Genomic DNA, 15,000 nt, shown 5'->3' with positions numbered 1-15,000 from the left:
AAACTTATGTTTATATTTACAAGAATCACAATACACTTTAAGATTGTAATAGAAAGGGATATCTTACAAGTGGAGCGCAATCGATAGAGCAGGGGGCATTATCTTTTGTGCAACCTTTAGTAAAAAATAATGCACATCTAGTATTACACATGGGTTGTTAATTATTTTAACCAAAGCACCTTGAAGGGACATGAAACTTATTAGCAAACTTATTGGCCATAATCAAGGAAAATAAGATAAACATACTCAGTTGGTTTTTTTTTTTTAAATATTTATTTTATATTTTGGTCTTCTTTGCAATCCAGTACTTAAAGGAATACGAAACCCAATTTTCTTTCATGTAATTAACAAGAGTCCATGAGCTAGTGACGTATGGGATATACATTCCTACCAGGAGGGGCAAAGTTTCCCAAACCTTAAAATGCCTATAAATACACCCCTCACCACACCCACAAATCAGTTTTACAAACTTTGCCTCCAAGGGAGGTGGTGAAGTAAGTTTGTGCTAGATTCTACGTTGATATGCGCTCCGCAGCAAGTTGGAGCCCGGTTTTCCTCTCAGCGTGCAGTGAATGTCAGAGGGATGTGAGGAGAGTATTGCCTATTGAATGCAGTGATCTCCTTCTACGGGGTCTATTTCATAAGGTTCTCTGTTATCGGTCGTAGAGATTCATCTCTTACCTCCCTTTTCAGATCGACGATATACTCTTATATTTACCATTTCCTCTACTGATTCTCGTTTCAGTACTGGTTTGGCTTTCTACAAACATGTAGATGAGTGTCCTGGGGTAAGTAAGTCTTATTTTCTGTGACACTCTAAGCTATGGTTGGGCACTTTATTTATAAAGTTCTAAATATATGTATTCAAACATTTATTTGCCTTGACTCAGAATGTTCAACTTTCCTTATTTCCAGACAGTCAGTTTCATATTTGGGATTATGCTTTAAATTATCATATTTTTTCTTACCTCAAAAATTTGACTTTTTTCCCTGTGGGCTGTTAGGCTCGCGGGGGCTGAAAATGCTTCATTTTATTGCGTCTTTCTTGGCGCGGACTTTCTTGGCGCAAAAATTCTTTTCCGTTTCCGGCGTCATACGTGTCGCCGGAAGTTGCGTCATTTTTGACGTTATTTTGCGCCAAAAATGTCGGCGTTCCGGATGTGGCGTCATTTTTGGCGCCAAAAGCATTTAGGCGCCAAATAATGTGGGCGTCTTATTTGGCGCCAAAAAATATGGGCGTCGCTTTTGTCTCCACATTATTTCAGTCTCATTTTTCATTTGCTTCTGGTTGCTAGAAGCTTGATGTTTGGCATTTTTTTCCCATTCCTGAAACTGTCTTATAAGGAATTTGATCTATTTTGCTTTATATGTTGTTTTTTCTCTTACATATTGCAAGATGTCTCACGTTGCATCTGAGCCAGAAGATACTACAGGAAAACCACTGCCTGCTGGATCTACCAAAGCTAAGTGTATCTGCTGTAAACTTTTGGTAGCTATTCCTCCAGCTGTTGTTTGTAATAATTGTCATGACAAACTTGTTAAAGCAGATAATATTTCCTTTAGTGATGTACCATTGCCTGTTGCAGTTCCCTCAACATCTAAGGTGCAGAATGTTCCTGATAACATAAGAGATTTTGTTTCTGAATCCATAAAGAAGGCTTTGTCTGTTATTTCTCCTTCTAGTAAACGTAAAAAGTCTTTTAAATCTTCTCTCTCTACAGATGAATTTTTAAATGAACACCATCATTCTGATTCTTTGGACTCTTCTGGTTCAGAGGATTCTGTCTCAGAGATTGATGCTGATAAATCTTCATATTTATTTAAGATGGAATTTATTCGCTCTTTACTTAAAGAAGTACTAATTGCTTTAGAAATAGAGGATTCTAGTCCTCTTGATACTAATTCTATACGTTTGGATAAGGTTTTTAAAGCTCCTGCGGTTATTCCAGAAGTCTTTCCTGTTCCTAATGCTATTTCTGCAGTAATTGCTAAGGAATGGGATAAATTGGGTAATTCATTTACTCCTTCTAAACGTTTTAAGCAATTATATCCTGTTTCGCCTGACAGGTTAGAATTTTGGGACAAAATCCCTAAAGTTGATGGGGCTATTTCTACCCTTGCTAAACGTACTACCATTCCTACGTCAGATGGTACCTCGTTTAAGGATCCTTTAGATAGAAAAATTGAATCTTTTCTAAGAAAAGCTTATCTATGTTCAGGTAATCTTCTTAGACCTGCTATATCATTGGCTGATGTTGCTGCAGCTTCAACTTTTTGGTTGGAAACTCTAGCGCAACAAGTAACAAATCGTGATTCCCATGATATTATTATTCTCCAGCATGCTAATAATTTCATCTGTGATGCCATTTTTGATATTATTAGAGTTGATGTTAGATTTATGTCTCTGGCTATCTTAGCCAGAAGAGCTTTATGGCTTAAGACTTGGAATGCTGATATGGCTTCTAAATCAACTCTACTTTCCATTTCTTTCCAGGGAAACAAATTATTTGGTTCTCAGTTGGATTCTATTATTTCAACTGTTACTGGTGGGAAAGGAACTTTTTTACCACAGGATAAAAAGTCTAAAGGTAAAAACAGGGCTAACAATCGTTTTCGTTCCTTTCGTTTCAACAAAGAACAAAAGCCTGATCCTTCGTCCTCAGGAGCAGTTTCAGTTTGGAAACCATCTCCAGTCTGGAATAAATCCAAGCCTGCTAGAAAGGCAAAGCCTGCTTCTAAGTTCACATGAAGGTACGGCCCTCATTCCAGTTCAGCTGGTAGGGGGCAGGTTACGTTTTTTCAAAGAAATTTGGATCAATTCTGTTCACAATCTTTGGATTCAGAACATTGTTTCAGAAGGGTACAGAATTGGTTTCAAGATGAGACCTCCTGCAAAGAGATTTTTTCTTTCCCATGTCCCAGTAAATCCAGTGAAAGCTCAAGCATTTCTGAATTGTGTTTCAGATCTAGAGTTGGCTGGAGTAATTATGCCAGTTCCAGTTCCGGAACAGGGGATGGGGTTTTATTCAAATCTCTTCATTGTACCAAAGAAGGAGAATTCCTTCAGACCAGTTCTGGATCTAAAATTATTGAATCGTTATGTAAGGATACCAACGTTCAAGATGGTAACTGTAAGGACTATATTGCCTTTTGTTCAGCAAGGGAATTATATGTCCACAATAGATTTACAGGATGCATATCTGCATATTCCGATTCATCCAGATCATTATCAGTTCCTGAGATTCTCTTTTCTAGACAAGCATTACCAATTTGTGGCTCTACCGTTTGGCCTTGCTACAGCTCCAAGAATTTTCACAAAGATTCTCGGTGCCCTTCTGTCTGTAATCAGAGAACAGGGTATTGTGGTATTTCCTTATTTGGACGATATCTTGGTACTTGCTCCGTCTTTACATTTAGCAGAGTCTCATACGAATCGACTTGTGTTGTTTCTTCAAGATCATGGTTGGAGGATCAATTTACCAAAAAGTTCTTTGATTCCTCAAACAAGGGTAACCTTTCTGGGTTTCCAGATAGATTCAGTGTCCATGACTTTGTCTTTAACAGACAAGAGACGTCTAAAATTGATTACAGCCTGTCGAAACCTTCAGTCTCAATCATTCCCTTCGGTAGCCTTATGCATGGAAATTCTAGGTCTTATGACTGCTGCATCGGACGCAATCCCCTTTGCTCGTTTTCACATGCGACCTCTTCAGCTCTGTATGCTGAACCAATGGTGCAGGGATTACACGAAGATATATCAATTAATATCTTTAAAACCGATTGTTCGGCACTCTCTAACGTGGTGGACAGATCACCATCGTTTAATTCAGGGGGCTTCTTTTGTTCTTCCGACCTGGACTGTAATTTCAACAGATGCAAGTCTCACAGGTTGGGGAGCTGTGTGGGGATCTCTGACGGCACAAGGAGTTTGGGAATCTCAGGAGGTGAGATTACCGATCAATATCTTGGAACTCCGTGCAGTTTTCAGAGCTCTTCAGTTTTGGCCTCTTCTGAAGAGAGAATCGTTCATTTGTTTTCAGACAGACAATGTCACAACTGTGGCATACATCAATCATCAAGGAGGGACTCACAGTCCTCTGGCTATGAAAGAAGTATCTCGAATTTTGGTTTGGGCGGAATCCAGCTCCTGTCTAATCTCTGCGGTTCATATCCCAGGTGTAGACAATTGGGAAGCGGATTATCTCAGTCGCCAAACGTTGCATCCGGGCGAATGGTCTCTTCACCCAGAGGTATTTCTTCAGATTGTTCAATTGTGGGGGCTCCCAGAGATAGATCTGATGGCCTCTCATCTAAACAAGAAACTTCCCAGGTATCTGTCCAGATCCCGGGATCCTCAGGCGGAGGCAGTGGATGCATTATCACTTCCTTGGAAGTATCATCCTGCCTATATCTTTCCGCCTCTAGTTCTTCTTCCAAGAGTAATCTCCAAGATTCTGAGGGAATGCTCGTTTGTTCTGCTAATAGCTCCGGCATGGCCTCACAGGTTTTGGTATGCGGATCTTGTCCGGATGGCATCTTGCCAGCCATGGACTCTTCCGTTAAGACCAGACCTTCTGTCACAAGGTCCTTTTTTCCATCCGGATCTGAAATCCTTAAATTTAAAGGTATGGAGATTGAACGCTTGATTCTTGGTCATAGAGGTTTCTCTGACTCCGTGATTAATACTATGTTACAGGTTCGTAAATCTGTATCTCGAGAGATATATTATAGAGTCTGGAAGACTTATATTTCTTGGTGTCTTTCTCATCATTTTTCTTGGCATTCTTTTAGAATACCGAGAATTTTACAGTTTCTTCAGGATGGTTTAGATAAGGGTTTGTCCGCAAGTTCTTTGAAAGGACAAATCTCCGCTCTTTCTGTTCTTTTTCACAGAAAGATTGCTATTCTTCCTGATATTCATTGTTTTGTACAAGCTTTGGTTCGTATAAAACCTGTCATTAAGTCAATTTCTCCTCCTTGGAGTTTGAATTTGGTTCTGGGAGCTCTTCAAGCTCCTCCGTTTGAACCTATGCATTCATTGGACATTAAATTACTTTCTTGGAAAGTTTTGTTCCTTTTGGCCATCTCTTCTGCTAGAAGAGTTTCTGAATTATCTGCTCTTTCGTGTGAGTCTCCTTTTCTGATTTTTCATCAGGATAAGGCGGTGTTGCGAACTTCTTTTGAATTTTTACCTAAAGTTGTGAATTCCAACAACATTAGTAGAGAAATTGTGGTTCCTTCATTATGTCCTAATCCTAAGAATTCTAAGGAGAAATCATTGCATTCTTTGGATGTTGTTAGAGCTTTGAAATATTATGTTGAAGCTACGAAATCTTTCCGTAAGACTTCTAGTCTATTTGTTATCTTTTCCGGTTCTAGGAAAGGCCAGAAAGCTTCTGCCATTTCTTTGGCATCTTGGTTGAAATCTTTAATTCATCTTGCCTATGTTGAGTCGGGTAAAATTCCGCCTCAAAGAATTACAGCTCATTCTACTAGGTCAGTATCTACTTCCTGGGCGTTTAGGAATGAAGCTTCGGTTGACCAGATCTGCAAAGCAGCAACTTGGTCCTCTTTGCATACTTTTACTAAATTCTACCATTTTGATGTATTTTCTTCTTCTGAAGCAGTTTTTGGTAGAAAAGTTCTTCAGGCAGCGGTTTCAGTTTGAATCTTCTGCTTATGTTTTTTGTTAAACTTTATTTTGGGTGTGGATTATTTTCAGCAGGAATTGGCTGTCTTTATTTTATCCCTCCCTCTCTAGTGACTCTTGTGTGGAAAGATCCACATCTTGGGTAGTCATTATCCCATACGTCACTAGCTCATGGACTCTTGTTAATTACATGAAAGAAAACATAATTTATGTAAGAACTTACCTGATAAATTCATTTCTTTCATATTAACAAGAGTCCATGAGGCCCACCCTTTTTTGTGGTGGTTATGATTTTTTTGTATAAAGCACAATTATTCCAATTCCTTATTTTATATGCTTCGCACTTTTTTTCTTATCACCCCACTTCTTGGCTATTCGTTAAACTGATTTGTGGGTGTGGTGAGGGGTGTATTTATAGGCATTTTAAGGTTTGGGAAACTTTGCCCCTCCTGGTAGGAATGTATATCCCATACGTCACTAGCTCATGGACTCTTGTTAATATGAAAGAAATGAATTTATCAGGTAAGTTCTTACATAAATTATGTTTTTTTTCTTTCAGGATTCCGGCATGCAATTTTTAGGCAACTTTCTAATTTAGTCCAATTATTCAAAGCACTGAACCAAAAATGGGCCAGCTCCTAAGCTTACATTCCTGCTTTTTAAAATAAAGATACCAAGAGAATGAAGAAAAATTGATAATAGGAGTAAATTAGAAAGTTGCTTAAATTTGCATGCTCTATCTGACTCATGAATGAAACACTTTGGGTTTCATATCCCTTTAATTGCTGATATAAACTGTACATATAAAGGGTTTAGATTGAGTTTAGATTCTGGCATTGTACTGACTTTGCTTTACTCCACACCCCCAATGACAGTATCATGGAGGAAAGATCGTATATTACTGAAGAACAGTCCGACCCATCAGATCCGAGCTGAGGGAGAGAGACACACACTACGCCTGCGCTGGGCGCTACCATCTGATTCTGGTATATACACAGTGACTGCACGGAATGAAGTCGGAGAGGCCAGCAGCTGTGGAGCCCTGACTGTCAAACCAGGTAAATCACAAAACACAAGACACAGGGTTAGAATTGCAGATTGTTAATGCAACACCTGCAATAATCATGACTCATTTACTGTACAAGCTGGCAAATAATCCTACTGGTTGCCTTAAAAATTGTGAGAGCAATCATGTATTGTGTTATCTCAAGGTTCTGTGTCTTCCAGAAAAGAATATTGTCACAGGATGGCCCTCTCTCAGCAGTGCATTTTGCTTCTGTGCTGCCCTAGGCATTTGGAAATCCCTGCCGAACCCCCACTTTCAACAATTTTATACTTCCCTCAATATTTCTTACAAATGAAGGCTCTGGGGCCGATTTCTTAAAGTGCGAGTGGACATGATACGATGTAGCCTATCATGTCCGCCACACACACACGTCAGCATACGCTGTCAGCATTTGTCATTGCACAAGCAGTTCTTGTGAACTGCTTGTGCAATGCTGCCCCCTACAGATTTGTTCAGAGCTTGATAATTCGGCCCCATGGATGCATGGAGAGGCTATACAACCCCAGTAGACAGAAAGGATCATTTATTTTTTATAAAATTAATAAATAAACTTTTTGAAGAGCATGGGAGTGGAAATATTCTGCTACCACGTACACATTCCTACCAATTAGCCTGCATTTTGCCTGACTGTCATGGGTTGGGAGGTCTGGCCCTCTTTCCTCCTGCAACCTCTTGGTGTTCTGGTTTTAATGGACTGTCTGAGCCACTCCAATGACCTGCGCAGACACACCCACCCACAGCTCACCAGACACACCCACTGTTCACCTATGACCCACCCTGCCGTGTTACTGTCCATGGTCTGCCCTTAACCCCGCATCTCTATAAATGACCCTGCCCACAAAATGCCAGTGCCCCACTGCCAACAAACTTTAAACTCCTGCATCCCAGAATGCCAATAGGAATGCATACATCCTGCTGTCCTAGGCTCAGACCCAGGGCCAGATTGAGAAATCAGTATTGAAAAGTAACAGTGGTGTTTGTGAATAATTTACACCATGTTTGTGAATAAGTGTAAAGAAAACCATGGGCTTTTAATTTTCACAGTTAGTTCTAAAGCTTATTCAGCAGCCACATCATATTCTCCAAAAATCTCACATTCACAACAGAGGCACATACACTGACACATTGGGCTCCATTTATCATTCCATGGTGGAGAGGGGCGTACATATATAACCTACAGTTAAAGGTACATGAAACCCAAACATTTTCTTTCATGATTCAGACAGAGAATACAATTTTAAACAACTTTCCAATTTATTTCTATTATTTAATTTGTTTCCTTCTCTTGTTATCCATTGCTGAAAGTTTTATCTTTGCAAGCTCAGGAGCAGCAAAGAACCTAGGTTCTAGCTGCTGCTTGGTGGCTGCATATCTATACCAATTATCATTGGCTCACCCATTTGTTCAGTTAGAAACCAGTAGTGCATTGCTGCTCCTTCAACAAATGATATCAAGAGAATGAAACAAATTAGATAATATAAGTAAATTAGAAAGTTGTTTAAAATTATCAAAATTTGGGTTTCATGTCCCTTTAAAGGGGTAGAAGGGCTTGATAAATCAAGCCTATTTAGCTATCATTCGCATTCTAATAGCATATCCTCAGTTTAATATATAGTTATATAGTAGAGATTCTTAACCTTTTTGGCTCTCAAGCAACAATTGCTAGCATGCGACACCCCAACTCTTTAAAATGCACGTCACATCTAAAGAGTCCACTAATATAATACAAAGAGATAAACATTTAAATATTGTGAATTCATAAATCTATCAATATTACACTTGTGCCACTTTTTTCAAGCTTGTGCTTAAAGCTAACGTTAGCGATTTAGGATTTTTTCACACTCAGTCCTAATGCTGTGTAACAGCCTCAGCAGAGGCCTTTGATGCCTCTGTGTGAAAAGACACAGGACTAGGTTATGAGTGGAGCGTTATTTAACACACCTGTTCGAGAGTTAACTCAAGCACTTGCGTGTGTCGGGTTGTGCACGTATTATGAGTTGAAAGTAAATTGCACGGAAACACCAACTGCATTTTCTCATGTGCGCTAACCAGACATGAAAATATGAATATTTAGCATTCCAAAGTTCTTCACATACAAGATTATGTTCTATTTATTCATAAATACATATTTATATATATATATATGATGGAATTTTAGTTAAATATATACTGTATATATATATATATATATATATATATATACATACACACCTAAATACTGTAAATATTTCACATTCCATTGCTCAGCACATAGCAGAATATGTTCTAAGTATTTTAAAATAGATATTCCTTTAAATATCTCTATATGTCTATACTTATATATAATTTTATATATATATATATATATATATATATATATATATATATATATATATATATATATATATTTTCTACCAAAATACCATCAGATATATAAAGAAATATGTTTTTTATGAATAAATAGAACATATTTAACATTCCAAAGTTCTTCACACACAAGATTATGTTCTATTTATTCATAAAAACATATTTCTATATATATATATATATATATATATATATATATATATATATATATGTGTATATATATATATATATATATATATGTGTATATATATGTATATATATATATATATATATATATGTGTATATATATGTATATATATATATATATATATATATATATGATTTAATTTTGGTTAAATATAAATATATATATATATATATATATATATATATATTATATTTATATACCTAAATACTGTAAACATTTCACATTCCATTGTTCAGCACATAGCAGAATATGTTCTAAGTATTTTTAAATAGATATTCCTATAAATATCTGTATATGTCTTTACTTATATATATATACAGTATCTCACAAAAGTGAGTACACCCCTCACATTTTTGTAAATATTTTATTATATCTTTTCATGTGACAACACTGAAGAAATGACACTTTGCTACAATGTAAAGTATCGAGTGTACAGCCTTTATAACATTGTACATTTGCTATCCCCTCAAAATAACTCAACACACATCTAAACTGTTGGCAACAAAAGTGAGTACACCCTTAAGTGGAAATGTCCAAATTGGGCCCAAAGTGTCAATATTTTTTGTGGCCACCATTATTTTCCAGCACTGCCTTAACCCTCTTGGGCATGGAGTTCACCAGAGCTTCACAGGTTGCCACTGGAGTCCTCTTCCACTCCTCCATGACGACATCACTGAGCTGGTGGATGTTAGAGACCTCGCTCTCCCCCACCTTCCGTTTTAGGATGCCCCACAGATGCTCAATAGGGTTTAGGTCTGGAGACATGCTTGGTCAGTCCATCACCTTTACCCTCAGCTTCTTTAGCAAGGCAGTGGTCGTCTTGGAGGTGTGTTTGGGGTCGTTGTGTTTGAATACTGCCCTACAGCCCAGTCTCCGCTTCAGTATGTCACATTACATGTTGGCATTCATGGTTCCCTCAATGAACTGTAGCTCCCCAGTGCCGGCAGCAGTCATGCAGGCCCAGACCATGACACTCTCACCACCATGCTTGACTGTAGGCAAGACACACTTGTCTTTGTACTTCTCATCTGGTTGCCGCCACACACGCTTGACACCATCTGAACCAAATAAGTTTAACTTGGTCTCATTGGACCACAGGACATGGTTCCAGTAATCCATGTCCTTAGTCTGCTTGTCTTCAGCAAACTGTTTGAGGGCTTTCTTGTGCATCATCTTTAGAAGAGGCTTCCTTCTGGGACGACAGCCATGCAGACCAATTTGATGCAGTGTGCGGCATATGGTCTGAGCACTGACAGGCTGACCCCCCCACCCCTTCAACCTCTGCAGCAATGCTGGCAGCACTCATACATCTATTTCCCAAAGACAACCTCTAGATGTGACGCTGAGCACGTGCACTCAACTTCTTTGGTCAACCATGGCGAGGCCTGTTCTGAGTGGAACCTGTCCTGTGAAACCACTGTATAGTCTTGTCCAGCGTGCTGCAGCTCAGTTTCAGGGTCTTGGCAATCTTCTTATAGACTAGGCCATCTTTATCCTCAAATAGTTCTTTCCCATGAGGTGCCATGTTGAACTTCCATTGACCAGTATGAGAGAGTGTGAGAGCGATAACACCAAATTAACACACCTGCTCCCCATTCACATCTGAGACCTTGTAAAACTAATGAGTCACATGACACCGGAGAGGGAAAATGGCTAATTGGGCCCAATTTGAACATTTCCCCTTAGGGGTGTACTCACTTTTGTTGCCAATGGTTTAGACATTATTGGCAGTGTGTTGAGTTATTTTGAGGGGACAGCAAATTTACACTGTTATACAGGCTGTACACTCACTATTTTACATAGTAGCAAAGTGTCATTTCTTCAGTGTTGTCACATGAAAAGATATAATAAAATATTTACAAAAATGTGAGGGGTGTACTCACTTTTGTGAGATACTGTATATATATATATAAGTAAAGACATATACAGATATTTATAGGAATATCTATTTAAAAATACTTAGAACATATTCTGCTATGTGCTGAACAATGGAATGTGAAATGTTTACAGTATTTAGGTATATAAATATAATATATATATATATATATATATATATATATATATATATATATATATATATATATATATATATGTATATTTTCTACCAAAATACCATCAGATATATAAAGAAATATGGATTTATGAATAAATAGAACATATTCTGCTATGTGAAGAACATTGGAATGTGAAATATTCATATTTTCACGTCAGGTTAGAGCACATGAGAATATGCGGTCGGGTTTGCGCGTAAGTAGGGTCTTAGGTTTTTTTTGCCACTTTTTTTGCTCCATTGACTTCTATGGGAGAATATTTGAACGTGCATGTGATATTCTAACTTTGGCTTTTTGCTTCGGTTAGCTTGAGAGCTAAAACAGTTTACTTTCAACTCATAATACCAGCGCAAACCAACAAAAAGTTTACTTCTAGCGAAATTAACGCAATCTGGCCCATCATATTTGTGCTTAATTAAAATCTAAAAATAAAATTTAAATCACACTCACATAGATTACGAGTTTTGTGTTCATGTTTTAACGCTAAAAAAATGGCCATTTCAGCGTTAAAACAGCAACGCAGCCATTACGAGTCTTGTCGGTATAGCTGTACCGCAAGCCTGTAACGCAACGCCAGTCCTGCAAAAAAAAAAAAGACATTTTTGTGTGGGATTTCCATAGCGCTGCCATTACAAGTTTTGCGGTGAGGCTAAAAAGCTAACGTTACACGATCCGTTTCGCAATCAGTAGTTATGAGTTTTATGCAACAAAACCGTTACACAAAACTCATAACTAAACTGTTACAAAGTACACTAACCCCCATAAACTACCTACTAACCCCAAAACCGAGGCCCTCCCGCATCGCAAACACTATATTAAAGTTATTAACCCCTAATCTGCCGCTCCCGACATTGCTGGCATTAATAAAATATATTACCCCTATTCTGCCGCTCCCTTGACATCGCTGCCACTATAATAAAGTTATTAACCCATATTCCCCCGCACCCCAACATCGCCCACACGATAATAAAGATATTAACCCCTATTCCGCCGTTGCCCGTCAAATCTGCCACTAAATAAAGTTATTAACCCCTACACCTCTGGCTTCCCACATCACTACCACTAAATAAACCTATTAACCCCTAAACCGCCAGCCCCCACATCGCCAAAAACTAAATTAAACTATTAACCCCTAAACCTAACAAACCCCTAACTTTAAATTAAAATTACAATGTCATTATCTTAAAATAAATAAAAACCTACATGGGAAATTAAAAAACCTTAAATTTAAATTATCAATTAACCTAATATTACTATTATATTAAAATTAAATTAACTATCAATTAAATAAATTAAATTACAAATTAAAAATACCTTACACTACTAAAAAAAATAAATCTACAATTACAAAAAATAAAAAATACTAAAGTACAAAAAATAACAAACACTAAATTACGAAAAATAACAAACAAAATTATCCAAAATAAAAAAAATTACACCTAATCTAATAGCCCTATAAAAATAAAAAAGCTCCCCCTAAAATAAAAAAAACTTTAGCCTACAATAAACTACCAATAGCCCTTAAAAGGGCCTTTTGTAAGGCATTGCCCTAAAGAAATCAGCTCTTTTCGCTGAAAAAAAATAAAAAGACCCCCCAACAGTAAAATCCACCACCCAACCAACCCCCCAAAATAAAAAAACCTAACTCTAAAAAAACCTAAGCTACCCATTGCCCTAAAAAGGGTATTTGTATGGGCATTGCCCTTAAAAGGGCATTCAGCTCTTTTAAGAAAAGCCCAAACCCTGATCTAAAAAAAAAACACCCCAAAAAAGTTTAAAAAACCTAACACTAACCCCCGACGATCCACTTACAGTTTCTGAAGTCCAGACATCCATCCTCATCCAGGCGGCGAGAAGTCTTAATTTAGGCGGTGATTTTTTCATCCATCCAGGCGGCGTCTTCTAGCTTCATATTGGCGGCAACTTCTATCTTCATCCCGGCTGCGTGGAGCGGGTCCATCCTGAGGTCATCCGTCGCGGAGAATCCTCTTAATACGGTCGCTGCCGTATACTGAATCTTCCTTTTCAAAATGGCGTCCCTTGCATTCCTATTGGCTGGTTTGATTTTTGAAATTCAAATCAGCCAATAGGATGAGAGCTACTGCATTTATCATTTATCATTTAACCTCTGGCCTCTCCCATCACTGCCACTAAATAAACCTATTAACCCCTAAACCGCCAGCCCCCCACATCACAAAACATGAAATTAAACTATTAATCCCTAAACCTAACAAACCCCTAACTTTAAATTAAAATTACAAGATACCTATCTTAAAATAAATAAAAACCTACATGGGAAATTAAAAAAACCTAAGTTTAAACTATAAATTAAACTAACACCAGAACTGCTTGTGCAATGCCGCCCCCTGCGGATTCGCAGCTAATTGGCCACTAGCAGGGGGTGTCCATCGGCCCGATTATATAGGATCGGGAGGATTGAAGACTGCAGCCTCAGTGGCAGCGGACAAGTTATGGAGCAGCGGTCTTTATAACTGCTGTTTCCGGGGAGCCATTCAACCCTTGTTAAATCTAGCCCATAAACATTTGAATTATGGGTAAAAGTGATACTAATGGCAAATATCATAAACTAATATTATTTAAAGAGTTAAAAAATTGCATATTATGAAGTTATCATCAAAATTGTATTACTTTTTAGTTATGTTTTACTTTTGCATCTTATGTTTCCATGAAGGTCTGAAAAATGCATGTTTCTTTTCCTTTGTTTTTCATGTGTTTAAAGGGACATGAAACATGTTTTATATATAGATTTTAAATTCCACTTTAGTGCTAATATAAATTTTACTTTGTTCTCATGGTATTCCTTAAAGGGACAGTAAAGCCACAATTAAACTTTCATGATTCGGAGAGAGCATGCAATTTTAAACAACGTACTTCTTTTATTAAATTTGTTTTGTTCTTTATGTATCTTTTATTGAAAAGCAAAACTAGGTAGGCTCATAAGAACTCAGGAGTGTGCAAGTGTCTTTAGTATTTTATGGCCTAGATTATGAGTGGAGCGCAATATTGCGCATTCACGAGCACAATATTTGCACTCCACTGATTAATACCAAAGCACGTAAACGTGTGCTGGTATTAAAAGTTAGGCGCAATGCGAATGCAACCTTGCATTCGCATTGCCTGGAAGACTTGTGCTCACGAGAGCACACTTCCATAGGCTCCAATGGGAGCCTCGTTCTCATTCGGTAAAACATGGCAAAGCACCTAGCGCAGAGCAGAGGGCAATTCACAGAGCATTGGGCAGCAAAATAAAGATATTTATGTATATGAATATATACATCTATATTTGTGTTTAGATGTGTATATAAGCATATACATCTATATTTGTGTTTAGATGTGTATATAAGCATATACATATATATTTGTGTTTAGATGTGTGTATAAGCATATACATCTATATTTGTGTTTAGATGTGTGTATAAGCATATTCATATATATTTGTGTTTAGATGTGTATACAAGCATATACATCTATATTTGTGTTTAGATGTGTGTATAAGCATATTCATATATATTTGTGTTTAGATGTGTATATAAGCATATACATCTATATTTGTGTTTAGATGTGTGTATAAGCATATACATCTATATTTGTGTTTAGATGTGTGTATAAGCATATACATCTATATTTGTGTTTAGATGTGTGTATAAGCATATACATCTATATTTGTGTTTAGATGTGT

At 37.4% G+C, this 15,000-nt stretch overlaps 1 protein-coding gene across 3 annotated transcripts in view; it reads left to right on the top strand.

Moving 5' to 3' along the window:
• SPEG (striated muscle enriched protein kinase) overlaps positions 1 to 15,000 on the top strand; it is a 649,794-nt gene that overhangs the window by 267,015 nt on the left and 367,779 nt on the right. For all 3 annotated transcript variants that reach the window (XM_053698167.1, XM_053698169.1, XM_053698170.1), the window contains exon 6: positions 6,526 to 6,708. In XM_053698167.1, coding sequence (XP_053554142.1) covers positions 6,526 to 6,708 — 183 coding nt within the window. The remainder of the gene's footprint in view (positions 1 to 6,525; positions 6,709 to 15,000) is intronic.

This window comes from Bombina bombina, chromosome 1 (genome assembly GCF_027579735.1).
Source record: "Bombina bombina isolate aBomBom1 chromosome 1, aBomBom1.pri, whole genome shotgun sequence".
In the NCBI taxonomy this organism is placed as follows: domain Eukaryota; kingdom Metazoa; phylum Chordata; class Amphibia; order Anura; family Bombinatoridae; genus Bombina; species Bombina bombina.
Note: the sequence above shows the minus strand (reverse complement) of the source record. Positions and strands in the feature narration are given on the sequence as shown.